We start from the raw sequence: 20,674 nt of genomic DNA, 5'->3' as shown, positions 1-20,674 counted from the left end.
AAAAATAAAACTCAAGTATATATCTTTACATTTAGAAGTATTTCTATTTCAATCCAAATATTACAAAATTACGTCATTTTATGTCTGATGTTTAATGATAATATATAATATATCTTAGTCATTTCTAATAACATGTATCATTTGTATAAAAGATTTGATATATAAAAAAAGTGGCGCCAAGTTATAATTACATTATCTGGAAAGTTCAATCTTTAATAAAATTATCATATCTTTCCAAAAATTTTTCTGTTTTAATTCAATATTATATTACAAAATTACGTAATCTTGTAATGTTCAAATAATATATAATGTAATACACAACTCTAATAATAAGTATCATATTTGTATAAAAGATTTGATATCAAAAAATGGCGCCAAGTTATAGTCATATCATCTTAAAAGTTCAATATGTTTATAAAAACTGTTTATAAAAAAATAAAACCCATGCGATACATATTGCTTTAATTCAATATTATATTACAAAATTATGTAATCTTATGTATAATGTTCAACTTGAATAATTTGATGATAAGAAAAAAAAACGACATACAAAAATTTGGCCCGGGTCGCATTAAAACATGTACATACACAGTTATGTATTATATTGCATTCTTACTGTTCACTTTTTATATTAATAATGTAAATATTACTTTTAAAAATATTTATAAATGAAATTTTTTATATAATTTCTATTTATATAATTTTCTTTAACATTATATATAAACATATAATATTAAAAAAGTTTAATAAATATTTATTAATAAATATTAAAAATTTAAATATAAAATATAAAAAATTTATTAATAAATACTAAAACATGTGTTCACTATAGATAATAGTCTAATAAAATAAAAATAGCCTAATAAACTCTTAAGTTTCTTGCATTATTTATGTAAAAAATGTTTCATTAATTAATAATTAATTATATTTCAGTAATTTTATTTAGTTAATATTGAAAATGAAAGAAGTTTTAAGAATATAAGTAAAAAATCTTAAAATATATTAAATTTTAGTTTAAATTATTTTCTATTTGTCTGTCATAGTTCAATGTGATTATTAAAAGTAGTTTTAATGCGACCCAAGTACGCCAAGTTTTTGTACGTCGCTTTTTTTTCTTATCATCAAATTATTCAAGTTGAACATTATACATAAGATTACGTAATTTTGTAATATAATATTGAATTAAAACAGAAAAATTTTTGGAAAGATATGTGTCGAATTTTATTAAAAAGATTGAACTTTCCAGATAATGTAACTATAACTTGGCGCCACTTTTTTTATATCAAATCTTTTATACAAATGATACATGTTATTAGAAGTGACTAAGATATATTATTCATTAAATATCAGATGACATAAGATGACGTAATTTTGTAATATTTGGATTGAAATAGAAATATTTTTAAATGTAAAGATATATACTTGAGTTTTATTTTTATTATGGTTTATTTTTTTAAGAAGATATAACTGGCGCCAGTAATTGATAACTTTTAAAGAGAATAAAATAAAATAGCTGTTATTACTTGGGTTGAAAGGAAAAGTTTTTAATTGATATTCTTTTAATTGATTATCACGAGTTTTATATTTTAAAAGCAATTGTATGTTGAACAAGATAATGTAACTATAACTTAATATCACTTCTTTGATGTCGAATCTTTTATACAAATATTAGAATTGAGTATTATATACTATTCGAACATTAGACAAGATTGCGTAATTTTGTAAATTTAAATAAAATAAGTTCTTGGGTGCAAAAATATGAATCTTGAGTTTTATTTTTATTTTTTTAAGTAGATATAATTTGTGTCAATAATTGAAAAACTTTTTTTCCCTTAAAAAGTAACATTTTTATATAATAACCTTTCACATACAAACTGCGCGTACACTTGGCAACTTTTTTACTTTTTTATAAAAAGTAAGTTTGTTGTGATATTATTTATTTTGTTGCGTTAAGTATTTTATAAATAATATATATATTTCCATTTTTTGCCACATGACTATAACATGATAATAAATCTTGTACGTACAACTATAAAAATAAAAAGTACTCGGATGCAAAGATATGAATCTTGAATTTTATTTTTATTTTTTTAAGAAAATATAATTTGTGTCATAATTGAAAAACTTTTTTTCCATTAAAAAGTATTTGAATCACACTAATCTTATCAGTAACATAAATTTTGTATTCCAGCAACATAAATAAGAACTGAATATTTAAAAAAAAAATATTGTTTTTAACATAAAACATAACAATAATCCTTTCTAAAAAACAAATCATAATTTCATGTTTTTACAATTTTCGAATTGATTTCTAAATAAACAATGAAAGAATACACGCATAAGTAAAAGAACAATGCAGAATTTATTATTTAATTTCTTTATTATTTTCGTTTAATTTAATAAATTTTAACGCGAAGCGTTATTTTATAAATATTAGAATTATTACATGTTTTTTATTTACAATATATTATCTAATAAATAATGAAACTTTAACAAGTTCATTAAAAAAAAATAAAAATTGCAAATTAATATAATTTTTATAAATATACAAAATTCTTATATATATATATATATATATATATATATATATATATATATAAATATTTCATTAATTATTAATATTAATATTAAAATAGTTATATAATATAGTTTAACATAAGATATTATAGTTATGAATATAAATATTTTAAATTAAAGTTATAAATAAATATTTTAAAATAATTTTCATTGATTTACTTTACTAGTAAAAATTACTAGTAATTTACTAGTAATTTTTTAGAACTATATTGATTAATCGCATTTATCGACAAATGTAACGACAAGAGCGATTGATCAATTCCATTAGAATAAAAAAATCATTAAGTTAACCGATAACGGAAATTATTTTAAAATAAACTAACTTAAATGTTTCATTAAAAATTTAATTCTTATGTATAATTTATAATTAAATTTTTATAATATTAAAATATTTTATTTAAATTAATAATTGTGATCTCATATTAAATCATATATATTAATATTAAATTTAATAAAATATACATATATTTATATATACATATAATATATTTATATATACATGTATAAATATTTTATATATTATATATCTTATATATTTATATATTATATATCTTAAAAATGGGGATCATGTGATTATTTTTTTATTTTTCAAATTTTCATTTTCATTCATTTTTTAAATTTTCATTCGCATGAATTTTTTTATAATTTACAACACGATCATGTACTTACATCATTTTTACAAATTGTTGTAAAAACATGAAATTGTAATGTCTTTTATTATTTTAAGTTGTCTCAATTAACAAACCGACTAATAATTCCGTTGGAATTGACCAATTGCCTTTGTCATTAAATTCCGATTTAATTCTAAATCAACAAAATTATGAAATTAATCGATTTAAAATAAACTAATTTAAATGTTTCATTAAAAATTTATTTTGTATTTATTAGTTTTAATTAAATTTTAATTTTTTATTTTTATTTTTTTTATTTATTTTGATTTTTATTTTTATTTTTGCGATGATATGCAGAAAGATTATGGAAATATGCGGAAAAATTACGGAAGGATTGCAAAATGATTGCAGAACTATGCGGAAAAGTTGCAGAACAGATACAGTGATATCCGGAGAAGTTGCAGGAAGAGAGAAAATAGAGACTGCGGAATGACCGCGAAACTATATAACACTCATATTTCGCGCTAAGAGCTTAATCTCCATCGGCACGTAATAGCAAATTGCAACCGTAGCCCATACAAACGATGACAATAACAATCATATATTTAAAATATTATAAATTTTTGAAATTTAAGAAAGATCAAATGATAAACTTTTCCTTTTAAATTTATTTTTAATAATTTTAAATTTAATTATTATAATTTAATAATTTTAAGAATTAGAGTGGAAGCTTATAGATTGAATACTTTTTCTTAATATTAATATTCTTAACCTTTGAAGTTAAGATAATAATAACTTTAATTTTAAAAGAATAAGTACTTTTTATTAATTAAATTTTATTAATTAGATTATTTTATTATTTAGATTTTATTAATTAGATTTTATTAATTAGAAAATTCTTTTAATGTCTACAAATTATTTCAAATTTAGTTCACTTATGAATCTATCAACCAATTAATCAACTGGAGTTAAATATTTATAGTTTGGTAAAAAGTGATTAAAATTCAATTAAAATGGCGTAAAGAGAACTACAAAAATTTATTACTTTAAAATTTATATGTTTTTCGTTGTTTATAATTTATAATTACTTCAAAGTTATTATAGCAAACTTATGAGTAAATACAGATTAGAATTTAAAGCATAATATTGACGATATTAAGAAAATTATATTCTTAAAATTATAATCTTTAAATAAATTATGAAAATACAAATATATAAATGTATTAATAATATTATTAATAGATTAATTTTATATATTTCTAGAAATTTTATATCTCAGTTGAATTATTAATAGTAATTTATCTCTAATTTGGTTTTAGATAAATTAAACTAATTCCTAAATATTTGTAAATTAAAAATTTAAATCAAAATTAAATAATAATTTTTTTACATTAAGTATATTAATAATAAATATTGAATAATTTAATTGCTGTATAAATATGTGTACTGAGTTTCAATAAAATCGGCGTATTACAGCTCATATTATAGTTCCAAATTGTATGTTAGTTTGGTTTTAGATAAAAGCTTGTCCATATTTGTAAAATACTAAATTAAAATATTTAATTATTAGGTGTACAAAAAAGTTCTGAGCTTTTTTTTTGTAAAATTCAATCTTTATTTAAAAACAAACAAAAAATATTAATCAGCGAAATATTCCCCGTTTACATCAACGACCTTTTGCCATCTTTCGGATAGCTTGCGAATTCCTTGACGATAGAAGCTCACTGGCTTCGAAGCGATAAAGTCATCAATGCATCTCGTATCTCTTCAAATCTCGAAATATGTATCAGCCAAATGATGCTGCAGCGACCGGAATAGGTAGTAATCGGAAGCCATGTCTGGGCTATACGCCGCGTGCGGGAGAAGTTCCCAGCCTAACGCAAAGATATGGTCCTGAGTCGCTTTCGCAACATGTGGTCGAGCATTGTCATGAAGCAAGATCACTTTACGAAGTCCTTGGCTAGTAAATGGCCTCTTTTCTTCTAATGCATCGCTCAAATTGATCAATTGTTGTTGGTAGCGGTCTGCCGTGATTGTTTCACCCGGTTGTAACAACTCGTAATACAATGCATCTTTCCAATCCCATCAGATACAGAGCAAAACCTTCTTGGTGATGGAATATTGGGCTTTGGCGTCGATATCGAAGGTTGACCAGGGTCAACCCATGATTTTCTTAGGGTTATCATAAAAAATCCACTTTTCATCGCCTGTAATGATTTTGTGCAGAAAATCTTTTTTCCGGAACTTTGAAAGCAAAGTGAGTGCAGTATCACGCCGAGAATTTTTGTTGTCTTCGGACAATTTATGCGGAATCCATCTGCCTTCCTTCTGAACCTTTCCCATCATATGTAAACGTACGGAAATGGTTTGCTGCGTAACGCCAAGCTATTCTGCAAGCTCCTTTTCAGTTTGTTCAGAGTTTATATCCAGCAGTGCTTGCAATTCGTCCGTTTCAATCTTTTGAGGGCGTCCAACACGCGGTTCATCTTCAAGACTGAAATCTCCTTGGTGAAATTTTTGATACCATCTTTTACATGTAGTATGACTTACAGCATTCTCTCCATATGCAGCACAAATCATTGCAGTGGCTTCAGCTGCATTTTTCTTCAAATGAAACGCGAAGTGGATGGAAAATCGAATATGCTCTTTTGTTATTGTCATCGTTGAACACTACTAATTTTTGAGGTTATGTGCATCAAACGCCAAATCGTATGGCATTTTAGAAGGCCAAATGTCAACGCTTTAAATCGCAAAAGGGCGGAAAGATATATAAAATTTAAATTGTTATTTCGGTTGTATGAAATCTAAAGCTCAGAACTTTTTTGTACACCTAATATATATATATATATATATATATATATATATATATAAAATGCCCTTAAAGGTACGGAGGCACACTACTACTTCTTTTTTTCACGCGGTCAGAACAGTTTCGGTCCGTCAGTTTGTCAGTAATTCAATCAGTCAGTTGAAATATATCTTTCACCAAGAACAAGTGACCAAGTTTCCTGGCGACACCGCTTCCACCTTCATCATCTCGCAGGTCCCAAGTCTCCGGCATTCCAGAATAACAGTAAGTTTGACTACACATAGTAAAATTCTCTAATAATAATAATTTTTGGTCTCTTCTCCTTATTTTCTCATTTCTTCCTTACATCCTTTCTATCCTCTACCGTTCTCCTTACACTTCTACTCCCTTTTTCTTTTTCTTTTTCCCTTTTTTTTCTTTGCTTGGGCCGTCGGGCCTCACGGGCTCCCTATGCGTTGCGAAGCACTTAGCAGGTTCATGGTCGCCGAATAATTCGGGAAATCTATTCTTTTTTTTCTCTTTTACAATTTTCTTTTTCCCTTCTTCATTTCTCTCCTCCGTCGGATCTCTCGGTTTCCTGAAATATTTCAGAGATAGCCTTAAGGTTTACGGCCAATGACATTTCCTTTATATACTTTATATCCTTTATATACCAACTAATCCATTTCTTCTAGTGAGATCTACATCATCCTCTCTTTCCGACGCTCAGAGACGGAGGCGAGTCCTGAAGAGGCTCCGTTATCGTCGCAATAAGCGAGCTCGTTGATCAGCCAACTACCTCTCGCCAAGGACATCCGAGGTTTCTACACGCGCTAAAGAAACGAGTTGTTCTAGAACCAGACCTTATTCACAGTACATGTCTCCTCCGTCCTATTCTCCGATTAGACCATCCGAATCTGGTCACCCCCAAATTTCAGCGCACTCTTCCCAGAGCGCTATGACACAAATTTCCAATATCCAGATTTCCTCACTAAGGAATTGGACGAGTTCTGCGAACTCCGGACTCCTTCCTCTCCTCTCCTAGACCTCACTATCAGAAATCCGACCTTCTCACCGAAACAATCACACACGGATATCAAAATATAAATTAAATTTAAATATATTAAACAACGTAAGATAAGAATAATTAGAATGGTAGACAAACATACAAATATAATCGAATTTGTACACGAAAATTAAATAATACATCCGTAAATTTTCTAGAACATTCAATGTATATTATATGAATTTCCGTATGTATCTCCGTTCCTTTACTCATCTCGAAGATAAAAAAAAAACATTTGTAACACCTTTCTTTTTTTTTTTTATCAAATGTAAATATACCTTAAGCAAATGTACTTCAATACAAGAAATAATGACGCGGATCTTGTAGTTAGTTAAACTTGTAATCGTTTTAAAATTATCAATTATATGTAAAATTCAAATTATTTATCATTTAGTTATTTCCTCCCTCTTTCATTCCCCGCTATCCCAAGATTCGCACATGATCCTGTCCCTGGCAAAAGAGATTAAATTCTCTTGCTTAAATTACAAACCGACGGACGTACGTCACGCAGTCGAAGTCATAGCGTCTTTTTCAAGATGTTGACTCGCACTCGTGGATTTGCACAGTGCGTCCGACTCGTAGGAACGCCTCAGCGCGCCCCTGCGAGAGGGTATTTGGAGCGTCCTTCCTAACCCATTCATTTTCTCTTTAAAAAAAAAAAAATATAATTATCTCAAGCTCGTAACATTAATATAGTTTTTCTTTCTTTAAACTTTGTTTAAAAAATTATTAATTTCTTTCATCTCAACAATTATAAAGAATAAAAAATGCAAATTTATATTGAGATTATATTGCCAAAAGCTTGAAAATTTGAATACAAATTAATAGTAATATTAATATATAATAATTATGATTATAAATTAAGTTAGTTTGTTGTACCTCTTATTTATTAAATTAATTAATTATTGCATTGATTACTATTTAAATTTTACAATAAAATACTTATAAAAGTTGCTGGAATGATTGGAACTTCTGATGGTCGATCATGTAACTTTTCTCCTAGGGCGGAAACGTGAAAAGTGAAAAATTTCACGTGAACTTACGATCATGTATGATTTTGCAGGATCATGTAACTCTCTCAAATGTGAAAATGTAAAATTTTTCACGTGAACTTTTCCGCCATGTACCTTGGTGATGGAAAGGCGGAAATCTAGGGAATTAATAAATATGCTTTGGAATTAGAGAAGATTAGAGCTACGTTAGGATTAAGTGTATGTAATACATATACAATTGGTTATTAAAAGATGTATATAATACTAAGTACTAATAAAATAATTTTCATTAGCTATAAAACTTGTATAAAAAATGTTTCATGATTTCACTTTCCACGCATCCAAGCTACATACATAATCGCTGTACGTGAAAAGTTTCACATGAAATGTCAAGGTGTGAAAAATGAAAAGTGAAAAGTGAAAAATGAAAAGTGAAAAATTTCATTTAAAGTTATATGATTGACCCCCTGCAGTGGAAATCATGCTAGTGTCATGGTGTTTTCTGATTGATTACGTCAACCCTTACTTTCGAGTGCCTCCGTTTTTCCAATATTGCAGAAAACCATGATACTAGTTTCATTCCCGTGACGATAATCAATCCTTTGAGGGCTTTGGTCTTAGGGCCGGAGCACACATTTCTGCATAACGCATAATGCACAACGCATAAGAAAATAAACCAATTATAGTCCTTCATTTCTACTCCCACAATGGAAATGAAAGATTCTGATTGGTTTATTTTCTTATGCATAATACATTATGCATTATGCAAAAGTGTGTGTTCCTACCCTTAATCTTAGAGCCGCAGCACACACTTCTGCATAAGGCATAATGCATAAGTGTCGGTCCACAATAGGTGATTTAAGTTTTAAGACGTAAGAAATTGACCAATTATAATCGAATATGAAAAGAATAATTGCGCATAATAACGCATAAAAAGATTAATCAATCAGAATCTTTTATTTCCATTATGACGGTAGAAATGGAGGACTATGATTAGTTTATTTTCTTATGCGTTATGCATTATGCCTTATGCAAAAGTGTGTGCTGCGGTCCATAATCTTGACATTAGTCCTAACTTAATGTTAAAGACTTGTTTATTCTTCCCTGGAAATTCATGTTGCGCATGCGCATATGTAAGAGAACACAATCACGAACTGCACGTGCCTATTCTATAATAGGTGCTTTCCATTTAGTGACACAAGTTGACACAAGTATCGTTTTATCTTTCTTGGCTTTCAATAATTAACAAGGACAAAATGATACTTGTGTCGACTTGTGTCACTAAATGGAAAGCACCCAGTCGTGTGTCGTAAGCCGTAAGAATGAATCAATCACAATCAAATATTCTTCCCTGTTTGTCTGTGATTGATCAATTCTTGTGGCTTGCGGCTTGCGACACACGACGCATTGTAGAACAGGCCTAACTGACGAGAAAATTGCGGATGTAATTATTAAATGAGATAAATGCAAGCAAAATGAATTATTATCAATGGCATAAAATAGTAATGTTTGGAGCATTACTTTTATTATCAAGTGTTTATGTAGCACATTTATTACTTCAAAAGCAAAAAAGAAGGAAAATACAGAATATGCTGTTTGGCCGATAAATGGAAAAAGATATAAAAACGATCATTTCTCTTTTTAATTTATTTTTGTAATTTGGATTTTTTTCATTTCACGTTACATCAAATTGTTGAAGACATTCAATCAAATCTACATCCGACATTTTCTTTTCCTATCGCCCTTTTTATTGCGTATGTGCATCACGTCTTTTTCTTAAAAAATTAAGACTATGGCTGGTATTCATAGTCAGTTTTTATATTTAAGATTGTCTTAAATAAACTCATATTATCCTATTATTTGAAACACCGACGAGATACTATTAAAGATTGACAATCGTGGATAAATTGTTGTTGGATGGATTGATTGTTTGTCATCACCAAAGAGGCCCCGGAAGTCCGGAAATAATTGAAAAACATTGATATTATCGACCGTTTTGACTATACTGAAGATAACAAAAGGAGGATAACGTTTATTACTGTTATTTTAACGGATTTAATTTTAAATTAATTGTTCGTAAAAGGAACTATTAATTTAAAATTAAATTCGTTATAATAACAGTAATAAATAAATTTTTATTTTCATTATCTTCCCTTCGTTATCCTCAGTACAGTCAAATATCAATGTTCTTCAATTATCTCCGGGCCTCTTTGGTGGTGATGCTAACTCCCGTAAGGATGCGTGAAGAAGAAAATAACGGAACGGAATAACAGAGAGAAACCTGAGAGTGGTCATGGACGCATCTTAGCTGTACTCTTGTTCGTATAGGTAATGTGCATGATTTTGTGGTTCTCTTCTGTGCTAGACGCAAGAGTAAGACGAACGATATGGACACGACTGTCCATCTTTATCACTCTTGCGTCTAGCACGGAAGAGAACCACAAAAACGTGCACATTACTTACGCGAATAAGGGTATAGCTAAAAACGCATTCATGATCACTCTCAGGCTTCTCTCTGGAAATAGTAACGAGAAGAAAACATGGTGGGGGAGACTGACTAATCAGAATAATTCCGTTCCGTTTTTTCATGGCCGGATTCCCCATGGCAAACATTTAACGGAACAGATTTATTACACAATACGTAAATTTAATCTGTTATCGGATACATCGTTGGGCAGCCCGATGTAAAGCCACTTTAATCGTTCTCTTCATCCGGGAAGACATCCAAAAAAGCAATTTTTGCACAATATGGTATATTATTATATATATATATATATATATATATATATATGAAATATTATAATATTAAATATTATGATATTAAAATATTTTATTTGAATTAAGACTCGGTTCCACCAACGTGATTTTGGCTAATCGAGACGTAAAACTTTAAATTTATTGTACCAAAGCACTTTAAAGTACTTTAACTTGTTTACCTTATTAAGATTAGTATTAGGTGTATAAAAAAGTTCTGAGCTTTAGATTTCATACAACCGAAATAACAATTTAAATTTTATATATCTTCCCGCCCTTTTGCGGTTTTAAAGCGTTGACATTTGATCTTCTAAAATGCCATACGGTTTGGCGTTTGATGCACATAATCTCAAAAATCAGTAGTGTTCACGATGGCAATAACAAAAGAGCATATTCGATTTTCCATCCACTTCGCGTTTCATCTGAAGAAAAATGCTGCTGAAGCCACTGCAATGATTTGTGCTGCATATGGAGAGAACGCTGTAAGTCATACTACATGTAAAAAATGGTATCAAAAATTTCGCCAAGGAGATTTCAATCTTGAAGATGAACCACGTGCTAGACGCCCTCAAAAGATTGATACGGACGAATTGCAAGCACTGCTGGATATAAACTCTGCGTAAACTGAAAAGGAGCTTGCAGAACAGCTTTACGTTACGCAGCAAATCATTTCCGTACGTTTACATATGATGGGAAAGGTTCAGAAGGAAGGCAGATGGATTCCGCATGAATTGTCCGAAGACAACAAAAATTCTCGGCGTGACATTGCACTCACTTTGCTTTCAAAGTTCCGGAAAAAAGATTTTCTGCACAAAATCATTACAGGCGATGAAAAGTGGATTCTTTATGATAACCCTAAACGTAGAAAATCATGGGTTGACCCTGGTCAACCTTCAACATCGACGCCAAAGCCTAATATCCACGCCAAAAAGGTTTTGCTCTGTATCTGGTGGGATTGGAAAGGTGTGTTGTATTATGAGTTGTTACAACCGGGTGAAACAATCACGGCAGACCGCTACCAACAATAATTGACCAATTTGAGTGATGCATTAGAAGAAAAGAGGCCATTTACTGGCCAAGGACATCATAAAGTGATCTTGCTTCATGACAATGCTCGACCACATGTTGCGAAAGCAACTCAGGATCATATCTTTGCGTTAGGCTGGGAACTTCTCCCGCACGCGGCGTATAGCCCAGACATGGCATCTTCTGATTACTACCTCTCCGGTCGCTGCAGCATTATTTGGCTGATACACATTTCGTGAGATTTGAAGAGATACGAAAATGCATTGATGACTTTATCGCTTCGAAGCCGGTGAGCTTCGTTAAGGAATTCGCAAGCTACCCGAAAGATGGCAAAAGGTCGTTGATGCAAATGGGGAATATTTCGCTGATTAATATTTTTTTGTTTGTTTTGAATAAAGATTGAATTTTACAAAAAAAAAGCTCAGAACTTTTTTGTACACCTAATATAAAGCATTTTCAGTTACACTTTTGTTTTGATATATAAATTTAAAGTTTTACGTCTCGATTAAAGCCAAAATTTCATTGGCGCAACCAAGTCTTAGTTTAGATAAAATATTTTAATATCATAATCTTTAATATTATGATATCATTATAATATCATATATATATATATATATATATATATATATATAATATTATATACCAAATATATAATAATATTATATACCAAAAAATTGTGCAAAAATTGCTTTTTTTGAATGTCTTCTCGAGTGAAGAGAACGGTTAAAGTGGCTTTACATCGGGCTGTCCAACGATGTATCCGATAACAGGTTAAATTCATGTATTCCATAATAAATCCGTTCCGCTATTTTCTTGTCCACTTGGGGACGCACCCTAAGACTGACCGTCTTTAACAGGTAGGTATTTCCGACAAATGATTAGATCTCTGGAGGTCAATCATGTAACTTTACGTGAAATTTTTCACTTTTCATTTATCACTTTTTACTTTTCATTTTTCACATTTTGACATTTCACATGAAACTTTTCACAGCGATTATGTGTATAGCGATTATGTATGTAGCTTGGATGCGTGGAAAGTGAAATCATGAAACATAGTTTTCATTGGTTTTATAGCTAATGAAAATTATTTTATTAGTACAGTATTATACATCTTTTAATAATCAATTGTATATGTACTATGTACATTTAATCCTAACGCAGCCCTAATCTTCTCTAATTCCGAAGGATATTTATTAATTCCTTAGATTTCTGCCTTTCCGCCACCAAGGTACATGGCGAAAAACTTCACATGAAAAATTTTACATTTTCACGTTTGAGAGAGTTACATGATCCCGCAAAATCACACATGATCATAAGTTCACGTGAAACTTTTCACATTTCCGCCCTAGGGGAAAAGTTACATGATTGACCCCCTGAAAATAAAATTTGTAATAAATTTGAATTTATGTAATATTTTTTGAAATAAATATTTCTTTCTGTGAAAATAATTCATTTCAAAGCTTGAAGTTATATTGAAAAAGTGCAAAGTCGCGTAAAGTTAATAAAAAAATATCTTATTAAAAAATTATTAAATAAAAAATTTTTTATTTTTTAATATTTTATAAAATTTTTTTATTTAACAATATTTTAATAAGATATTTTTTATTAACTTTGCGTGACTTTGCACTTTTTCAATATACTTCAAGCTTTGAAATAAATTATTTTCACAGGAAAAAATGTTTATTACAAAAAATATTACAATATTATAATAAATTCAAATTTATTGTATACAAACTGTTATATAAACTTTATTTTATATTTCGTAAAATTATTTAATGTTTTATATTAAAAAAATAAGAGAGGATTACCTTTCAACAAAGATGCTTTTATGCTTCGTTGGTCCATGATGATTGATCCGATCAATGCTGTGACAGAAATCACTGATCCGGATTAGTCTAGAGAAATTTAGAGAATCTATTTGAGAATCTATTTTTCTATTTATGGTTGAGTGCCACTGCTTTGCCCGATCAGAGATCTGATCATTTGTCGTAAACACCCAGTATCTCGTCGGTGGTTAAAATGTTATCTTAAGACGATCCTAGGCTACGGTCCATTTAGCGCTACAAAATCTTAGAAGCATTTGATTAATCAAAACAAAGAATTTTAGTTATTTAATTAATTTTAGTTTAGTTTATTTTTTGAGTTGACCAATCAAAAAATACTTCAAATCATTTGTAGCACCAAGTAATCTGCTTTAAATATAAGAACTACCTGTGAATACCGGCCTTACTATACGTATTGTAAAGTCGGCTTAAAACGTCTGGTCTACACGCAACGCGTCGCATCTAAAATATCGAAATATTCGTCACTTAAAACTGTGTCTTAATTGTAATTTGTGTTCGATATATGTGTGTGAGAGAGATTAAAATACAAGGAAATTCAAGGAAATAAATAACAAGTTATACGATATGAAATGAAACGCTGGCTAAGTCTATTTTTTCTTGGAAGATGAAAATGCGATTCTATTACTACCATGATGATATAACCGAGAACTGAGAATACACCGTTGTTTCACGATGCTCCATTACATCAGACGTAAATAAAATCAACATTCGTCATTCGAATGAGAAATTCATGCGAATTTTACACCTGAATATACTACCGAATTGAAAGAAAGGAGTACGAGGATGTCAAATGTGATACCGAAATCACAAGAGATTTATTTTAGTGCAATTTTTACTTTGAATCGAATGTAGTTGATGGTAGTGCAGTGTTTTGATGTGCATAGAAATGGCGGTTGCTATGTTTATCACGCATCTCATATTCTTATTGACATTAGGATTATGTTCAGGTACGAAGATAAATCGTTGCAATTTATGAGTGATATTTGTCACATAACATATAATTTTAAATAGGATATAAATATTTATATTTCCATTCTAGTTAATTCTGTATGGAATCGCCTGCCTGTTTATGCTATTTAATCACAGATAAGATTATTAAAGTTTTTTTTCTTTTATACATAATGTGTAAAATCAAACTCTTTGTAACATAGGGTGTATCTTGGAACTGTTGCAATTCTCTTCGATAATTTCTGTTATAATTATTTTTTACAATGATTTCTATTCATATATAATTTAATTTTTAAACTTTTTTTTAGGTAAACGAGAAATTACCTTACAGGATCAAGATATTTCTTTCGATAAGGAGGAATCAGACCCACTTGAACCTTTAGACCATAATTTCAATGTCAATACAATTAGCCAGAGACTTTTTAAATGCTACATATGTGAAGATACTGAATGTTCACCATCTAATATTTGCACCAATGCTATCACTGTAAATATTTTTACATCATCTAGTTTTTTAAATTTATTTTTATACAAACCAATTTTTTTGTCTCATGTCATAGTGCTGGAAGTCTAGAATGAGAGAAGTTGATGGTACAGAGTACGTTAGCCGTGGTTGCTATAAGTCAGAAGAGCATAAATTATTGATGTGTAATAAAGAAAGTAGTCAAAGTGCAAATCAACACAAAGAAAAAAATGTTAGAGGGCTATCAAGTGGTGTTCAATTTTCTGTGGAATGTTGTCAAGCAGACTTTTGTAACATTGGACCATATCCCATGTTGAAAAATTATTCATCCAGTAAGACAATCTAAAATTAGTAAATAATTATAAAAGAGATAAAAAGTGAAGTATTAAAAATGTGTGATATATATATGAAAAACTTAGATGAAATTACATGAAATTGAATTTCATTAATAGTAACAATAGAATTCGTCAAATATAAATTTTACGTCTGTGTATCGCTTTTAGATGCCAGCAAGGAATATTATGTAACAAGATTGACACTCTCGATTCTCGGACCACTGATTGGGCTGGTCATCATCACAGGGATTTTATTTTGTTTTTTGATGCATCGAACGCGAAAAGAATCGACAGCCTCACGTCAGAATAAACTTATTCTCGATTCCGAGGTCGAGCCTTCCATGTTACATTTCTCCTTTTCCTCGCCCACGTCGTCCGCCACTTATCATTCACATGAGCTTAGAGCAACGGCCGCTGGTGATAGTACACTTAAAGTATATATTACTATTTTTTTTTACATTTATCACGCAATAAGCGATATCAAATATATCAATTAATCGATGGCGGCTATTTTATAGGAATACTTGGATGGCCGAAGTTTGACTAGTGGCTCTGGTTCTGGATTACCTTTGTTAGTACAAAGAACTTTAGCTAAGCAAATAAGCTTAGTAGAGTGTCTGGGTAATGGTGGCAGCGGAGGATTCGGTGGAGAAGTGTGGAAAGGAATCTGGCACGGCGAGAATGTCGCTGTAAAAATTTATTTTTCGCGAGACGAAGCTGCGTGGGCTCGAGAAACCGAGGTTTACTCTCAATTGTTACCATCCAGACACGACAATATCCTAGGATATATCGGTAGCGATATGACCAGTAGAGCCAGTTGCACTCAACTGTGGTTGGTGATGCAATATCATCCTCTCGGTTCGCTCTTCGATCATCTTAATCGTTCACCACATCCATTAACACCTCATCAAATGCTCAATATTTGTCTGAGTATCACAAATGGCTTACTCTATTTGCATACGGAAATTCACGGCACTAAAGGAAAACCAGCCATGGCTCACCGTAATCTCAAGTCAAAGAATATCTTGGTGAAAACTAACGGTGGTTGTGTAATCGCCGATTTTGCGTTAGCAATCACGCAAGATCGTCTTTCGACAGATATAATCGACTTACGACAAGGAGCGAAACGCTATATGAGTCCCGAATTTCTTGAACAAACGTCAGTGAATTTTTTTTCTCCTATATATTTGTTTCGACACAAGTTGACTAACTCTCAACGATCAATCTACTCTATTTTCAGGGTCAACATTGAATGTCTAGAGAGTTTTAGACGCGCTGATATCTATTGTTTAGGACTGATACTGTGGGAAGTTTGTCGCAGGTGTATAAGTAACGGTGTAGCCTTAGAATACGCGATGCCGTACAGCGAATGGTTGCCAAGTAGCAATCAAGAGCCCTCTATAGAAGAAATGCGTAAATTAGTCTTATTGGACCAGCGAAGGCCGCCGCTGCCTAATAGATGGCATTCTGACCCGGTAAATAATATTTTCGGTATCGTCTTTATCAAGCTCAAAGATGCGAAAGTAGATCGTTGGCCATCATAGCATGTAAATAATCGAATCGATCGCTTCTTTTACAGACATTGGCTGGCATGGGAAAGCTAATGCGGGAATGTTGGCATGGAAAACCCGCTGCTAGACTGCCTATTCTTAGGGTAAAAAAGACACTCGTTAAATTAGCAGCTAACGATTCGCGCGTTCATTTACCTCTCGACTGACCAGCGTTCATCCTACCGAGCGCTTTTTCATCTATCTATTTATTGCCGCAGTTATCGCATCAACCCGTCACGTACGTTATAAGTTGGATCATCCTCAACATTCGCGCGTTAACAAATCATTATATCACGAGAAAAAAGAAATATCGTATATCGACATATCGAAGTAATCGAGTGATAATAAGTTTGTTAACGATCGGTACATGGATTTTGTCGCCTTACGTTCCAATATCGTTATTCTGGAACAATAATAGAGTTAAGCATGTAGTTGGATAATATCGATCGAACAAAATCAAGCTGGAACGGTATTAATTCAGCAGATGAAAAATATAATATCTCGATAATTTAAAATTATCGATTAAAAAAAGATTATTATAGGAAGCATATAATCTTTTTTGTTACTTAATAAATAAAAAGGGAAAAAAGAAGCTAAAATATAGCGATGCAACTTGTCGAATCAAGATTAATTTTAGCGATCAATATTTTACGAAAAAAGATTTAAGAAAAAAGATTATCACATTATTACGTCAATGGATGTATTTTTTAAAGTAATTCCGATTTGATTTAGTTAAATCAGTATATCGATATATAGCAAAAAAAAAAAACTAAACGAATAACATCAGAAATATATATCATTATTATTTCAAGTGAATTTCTTTCGAAAATAACACTCGAATCATCCTGAAAGATGTTTCAATATCAACTCGAACGAATAATCAAAAAATAATTGTAAATAGTAAAATAGTATCTCTATTGTCGTAGAGTTGCAACAGACGTGATACAGTGTAAATATCACTCGTCTTTCTCATAGAATTATAATTACATCGACGAATTACAGATAAAGGGAGGAGGTAGGGGAAAGAAGAATTAACGTAGAAAGCATACGAACAGTTGTCACGGAAACATTCAATTGTTCGATACTTCGTATATAATTTGATGAATCCCTTTTTTTTATTCAATGTATATGTTTATGTATAATTATGTACAAAATAATACACTATTAAAGAACATGTAATACAGTGTGATAAGTATAATTAGACGTAGTATGACAATATAAATAATCATACATACAAAGGTTTGTATTTAATAGATACCATATATTAATTTAACGGAAATATACTGACAAAATACGCGATAAATTGTCTCAAAACGAAGGACGGTCCTTTAAAGGTAAAGACAATAATTTCTTTAGCAAAGCGCTATTACTTGAATTTAGGTTACCAATACATCGTTCGAAGAATCGACAGAGGTGTGACGGATCATTCGTATGCAATAGAATTATAAATGCGTATCTCCATATCAGAGGCTCCAATTCAACGGGATATTCAAGAAGTCTGGGAAACAGACGTAAAGCGTGCTTCCAGTCTTGACGAGATATATAAGATCGCATCTCCAACAATACTAAACTTTTCGAAAATCCTACAACCGATGTTTCAATCATTCGATCACTTCGAAATCTCTTATGAGTAAGTTTACAATCATTCGAGACTCGTTCCGCGTTCCCCGGTCTTCCTTTTTCCACGTTACGCTTTATCACGAGATCCAGAGCCATATCCTATAAAAGTCAGCGTAGAATACATGCTACGTAAGTTACTAATATCAAATGTCACAGTGAGTACAATAAATGACATACCACGTTGGATCTGGCAATCTTTCGGGTTGACCTTGAATCGTGTGACATGATTCGACATATCATTCCTTCCTCTCGAAGTATCTATTTCGCAGTGTGAAATTTATAATAAGAATCTCGTATCGTAGACACCACATGTCGTTCGAATAAAAAGACACTAAAATTTCAGTAAGTTAGGTTATATCTCAAAATTACTTATCAAACTCATTTCAAAATTACTTATCAAATTACTCATCAAGTTTTTTTTCTTACAGAAAAGCATACAAATCAGATAAAAAAAAAAACAAAGAAAAAAAGAAAAATTTATATAGGATAATGATTCGACTTACTGTCATTACAAATAACATCAAGAAAACAACGCTATGTTTTCGATATGTTTTGCGCGAAACAATGGTCTAGTTTCCACCGATATCTTAATTCGCTCCAAGGCCGGGATTCTGTACATGTCCATCGACAACTGTCGGTGTTGTTAATTAAGCCAATGGTAAGGATGATCTTGGAAAAAAGCGCGACCATTGGCTATCGTTAATTAACAATATCGATAGTTGTCGGTAAGCGAGTACAGAATCGGTCCAGTAGGTCTATTCTCTAACGAGTTTTCTTAACGACAGTTTCACTAGCTAGAGATGTCGTTACGTAGATTTAACGACACTATAACGAAAAATGGTATTCTGTAATTTAACGATAAATGTCGTTAAAAGTATCGATAAAGTACCAAATCTTGTTAAGATATCGAGGGGTATCGGACTCCTCGATAAGCCATAATGACACATAACTAGACATATCAATCAATAGCAACGTTCCGAAATGGCTCTAATAGTAGTACGGAAGTATACTGTGGCGGTCCTCACACAACTAATACCTAGCAAAACATCCACGAAAAGAACCATGGGTTGCATAGTGCAGTGGTAACGCGCCTCGGACACTTGAGGATTTCGAATCTCATCCCGACCAACATCTTTTTCGCCATCAAATTCAGCACATCGTGGACAACGCTCCTCACCAATGCCACAAAGTGATGATCCTGACGTGATTTGAACACGCAACGCAACTTTCTCAACTGTGCACCCGTTGAAACACAGACACGGCCATATAAAGCCTGCTGCTTTCGACGACTTTCCATGGCCAATCATCTGACGCACTCGACTTGCCGAGGCGCACCCCCCCCCACACACACACACACACCACACACATACACCTCCCTTGTCGATGTTCATACCACCAGCCCAACATCGCCAATCAATAAAGACAGCCAATCACTGGACATCTCGACTTTCAAGATTTGCTCACACATCTCACTGTAGATGTTCAAACCGGCTAGCGCAACTAGCGCACAACAGAGTCGCAGCGGCAACGTGCCTTCCTCATATCGCGCATTTCATATCTCCCTGGATAGTAACACGCCAGGTAACGGGCAAACATCAAAGAGAGGAAAAATCGGAGCTCGTCCACTAAGGGGCAGTCCTTTTTCGCCATCAAATTCAGCACATCGTGGACAACGCTCCTCACCAACGCCACAATAGTATAAGTTTATAATTTAAATATATGAACATCATAAACTTATTTTAAACATATTAAATATTAAGAAAAGTACGCAAAAATATTACAATAAAATATTTTAATTAAAAGCAATGTATTATCAATGTTCCCAGATAGCACGCAAGTCTAAAAGATGTCTAAAAGATGTCTTATAAGAGATATCTTTAAAACTTTACCAAAAGAAGTCATAAATATGTCTTTTGGACATATCTTAGTCTCGGTCCACAATAAGTATTTAATCTTTAAATCGTAAGAAATTGATCAATCATAATCGATTATTCTTTTCATATTCGATTATAATTGGTCAATTTCTTACTTCTTGAAGCTTAAATCATCTATTGTGGACCGACACTTAAAGATGTCTTGAGAAAGACGTCTTAAAGATGT

General features: G+C 31.3%; 2 protein-coding genes and 2 long non-coding RNA genes across 14 annotated transcripts; 2 read left to right on the top strand and 2 right to left on the bottom strand.

The window, feature by feature from the left end:
* The first annotated feature begins 5,386 nt into the window (after positions 1-5,386).
* On the top strand, positions 5,387-7,421 carry LOC148938257 (uncharacterized). The gene is made up of 2 exons (XR_016139544.1): positions 5,387-6,261; positions 6,672-7,421. It is a non-coding gene; the product is annotated as an uncharacterized LOC148938257 (long non-coding RNA).
* On the bottom strand, positions 6,525-6,791 carry LOC148938258 (uncharacterized). The gene is made up of 2 exons (XR_016139543.1): positions 6,651-6,791; positions 6,525-6,574 (listed from the first exon to the last, which is right to left on the bottom strand). It is a non-coding gene; the product is annotated as an uncharacterized LOC148938258 (long non-coding RNA).
* A 6,644-nt stretch (positions 7,422-14,065) lies between the features above and the next one.
* On the top strand, positions 14,066-18,133 carry sax (type I BMP receptor saxophone). 3 transcript variants are annotated; one of them, XM_089081588.1, is made up of 7 exons: positions 14,066-14,605; positions 14,915-15,093; positions 15,167-15,401; positions 15,573-15,838; positions 15,923-16,563; positions 16,645-16,895; positions 16,984-18,133. In XM_089081588.1, the coding sequence occupies exons 1-7, from the start codon at positions 14,533-14,535 to the stop codon at positions 17,040-17,042; spliced, it is 1,704 nt and encodes a 567-aa protein (XP_088937714.1). In that variant the 5' UTR covers positions 14,066-14,532; the 3' UTR covers positions 17,043-18,133. The 3 variants fall into 3 exon arrangements, with proteins under 3 accessions (XP_088937714.1, XP_011630056.2, XP_088937721.1); XM_011631754.3 differs by having other exon boundaries at positions 14,067-14,605; positions 16,645-16,879; XM_089081595.1 differs by having other exon boundaries at positions 14,068-14,605; positions 14,698-15,093; positions 16,645-16,879.
* On the bottom strand, positions 18,048-19,877 carry LOC105422400 (uncharacterized). Of its 9 annotated transcripts, XM_089081610.1 has the most exons (4): positions 19,611-19,752; positions 19,078-19,399; positions 18,752-18,832; positions 18,048-18,673 (listed from the first exon to the last, which is right to left on the bottom strand). In XM_089081610.1, exons 2-4 carry the CDS (start codon positions 19,093-19,095, stop codon positions 18,263-18,265), a joined length of 510 nt encoding a protein of 169 aa, XP_088937736.1. In that variant the 5' UTR covers positions 19,096-19,399; positions 19,611-19,752; the 3' UTR covers positions 18,048-18,262. The 9 variants fall into 9 exon arrangements, with proteins under 9 accessions (XP_088937736.1, XP_088937772.1, XP_011630059.2 ...); XM_089081646.1 differs by lacking the exon at positions 19,078-19,399 and having other exon boundaries at positions 18,752-18,905; positions 19,752-19,877; XM_011631757.3 differs by lacking the exon at positions 19,078-19,399 and having other exon boundaries at positions 18,752-18,905.
* Between the last annotated feature and the right edge of the window lie 797 nt (positions 19,878-20,674).

Source organism: Pogonomyrmex barbatus, unplaced genomic scaffold (assembly GCF_055798465.1).
Source record: "Pogonomyrmex barbatus isolate J1 unplaced genomic scaffold, ASM5579846v1 scaffold1, whole genome shotgun sequence".
In the NCBI taxonomy this organism is placed as follows: Eukaryota; Metazoa; Arthropoda; class Insecta; order Hymenoptera; family Formicidae; genus Pogonomyrmex; species Pogonomyrmex barbatus.
This window is presented reverse-complemented; position numbering and strand designations above follow the sequence as displayed.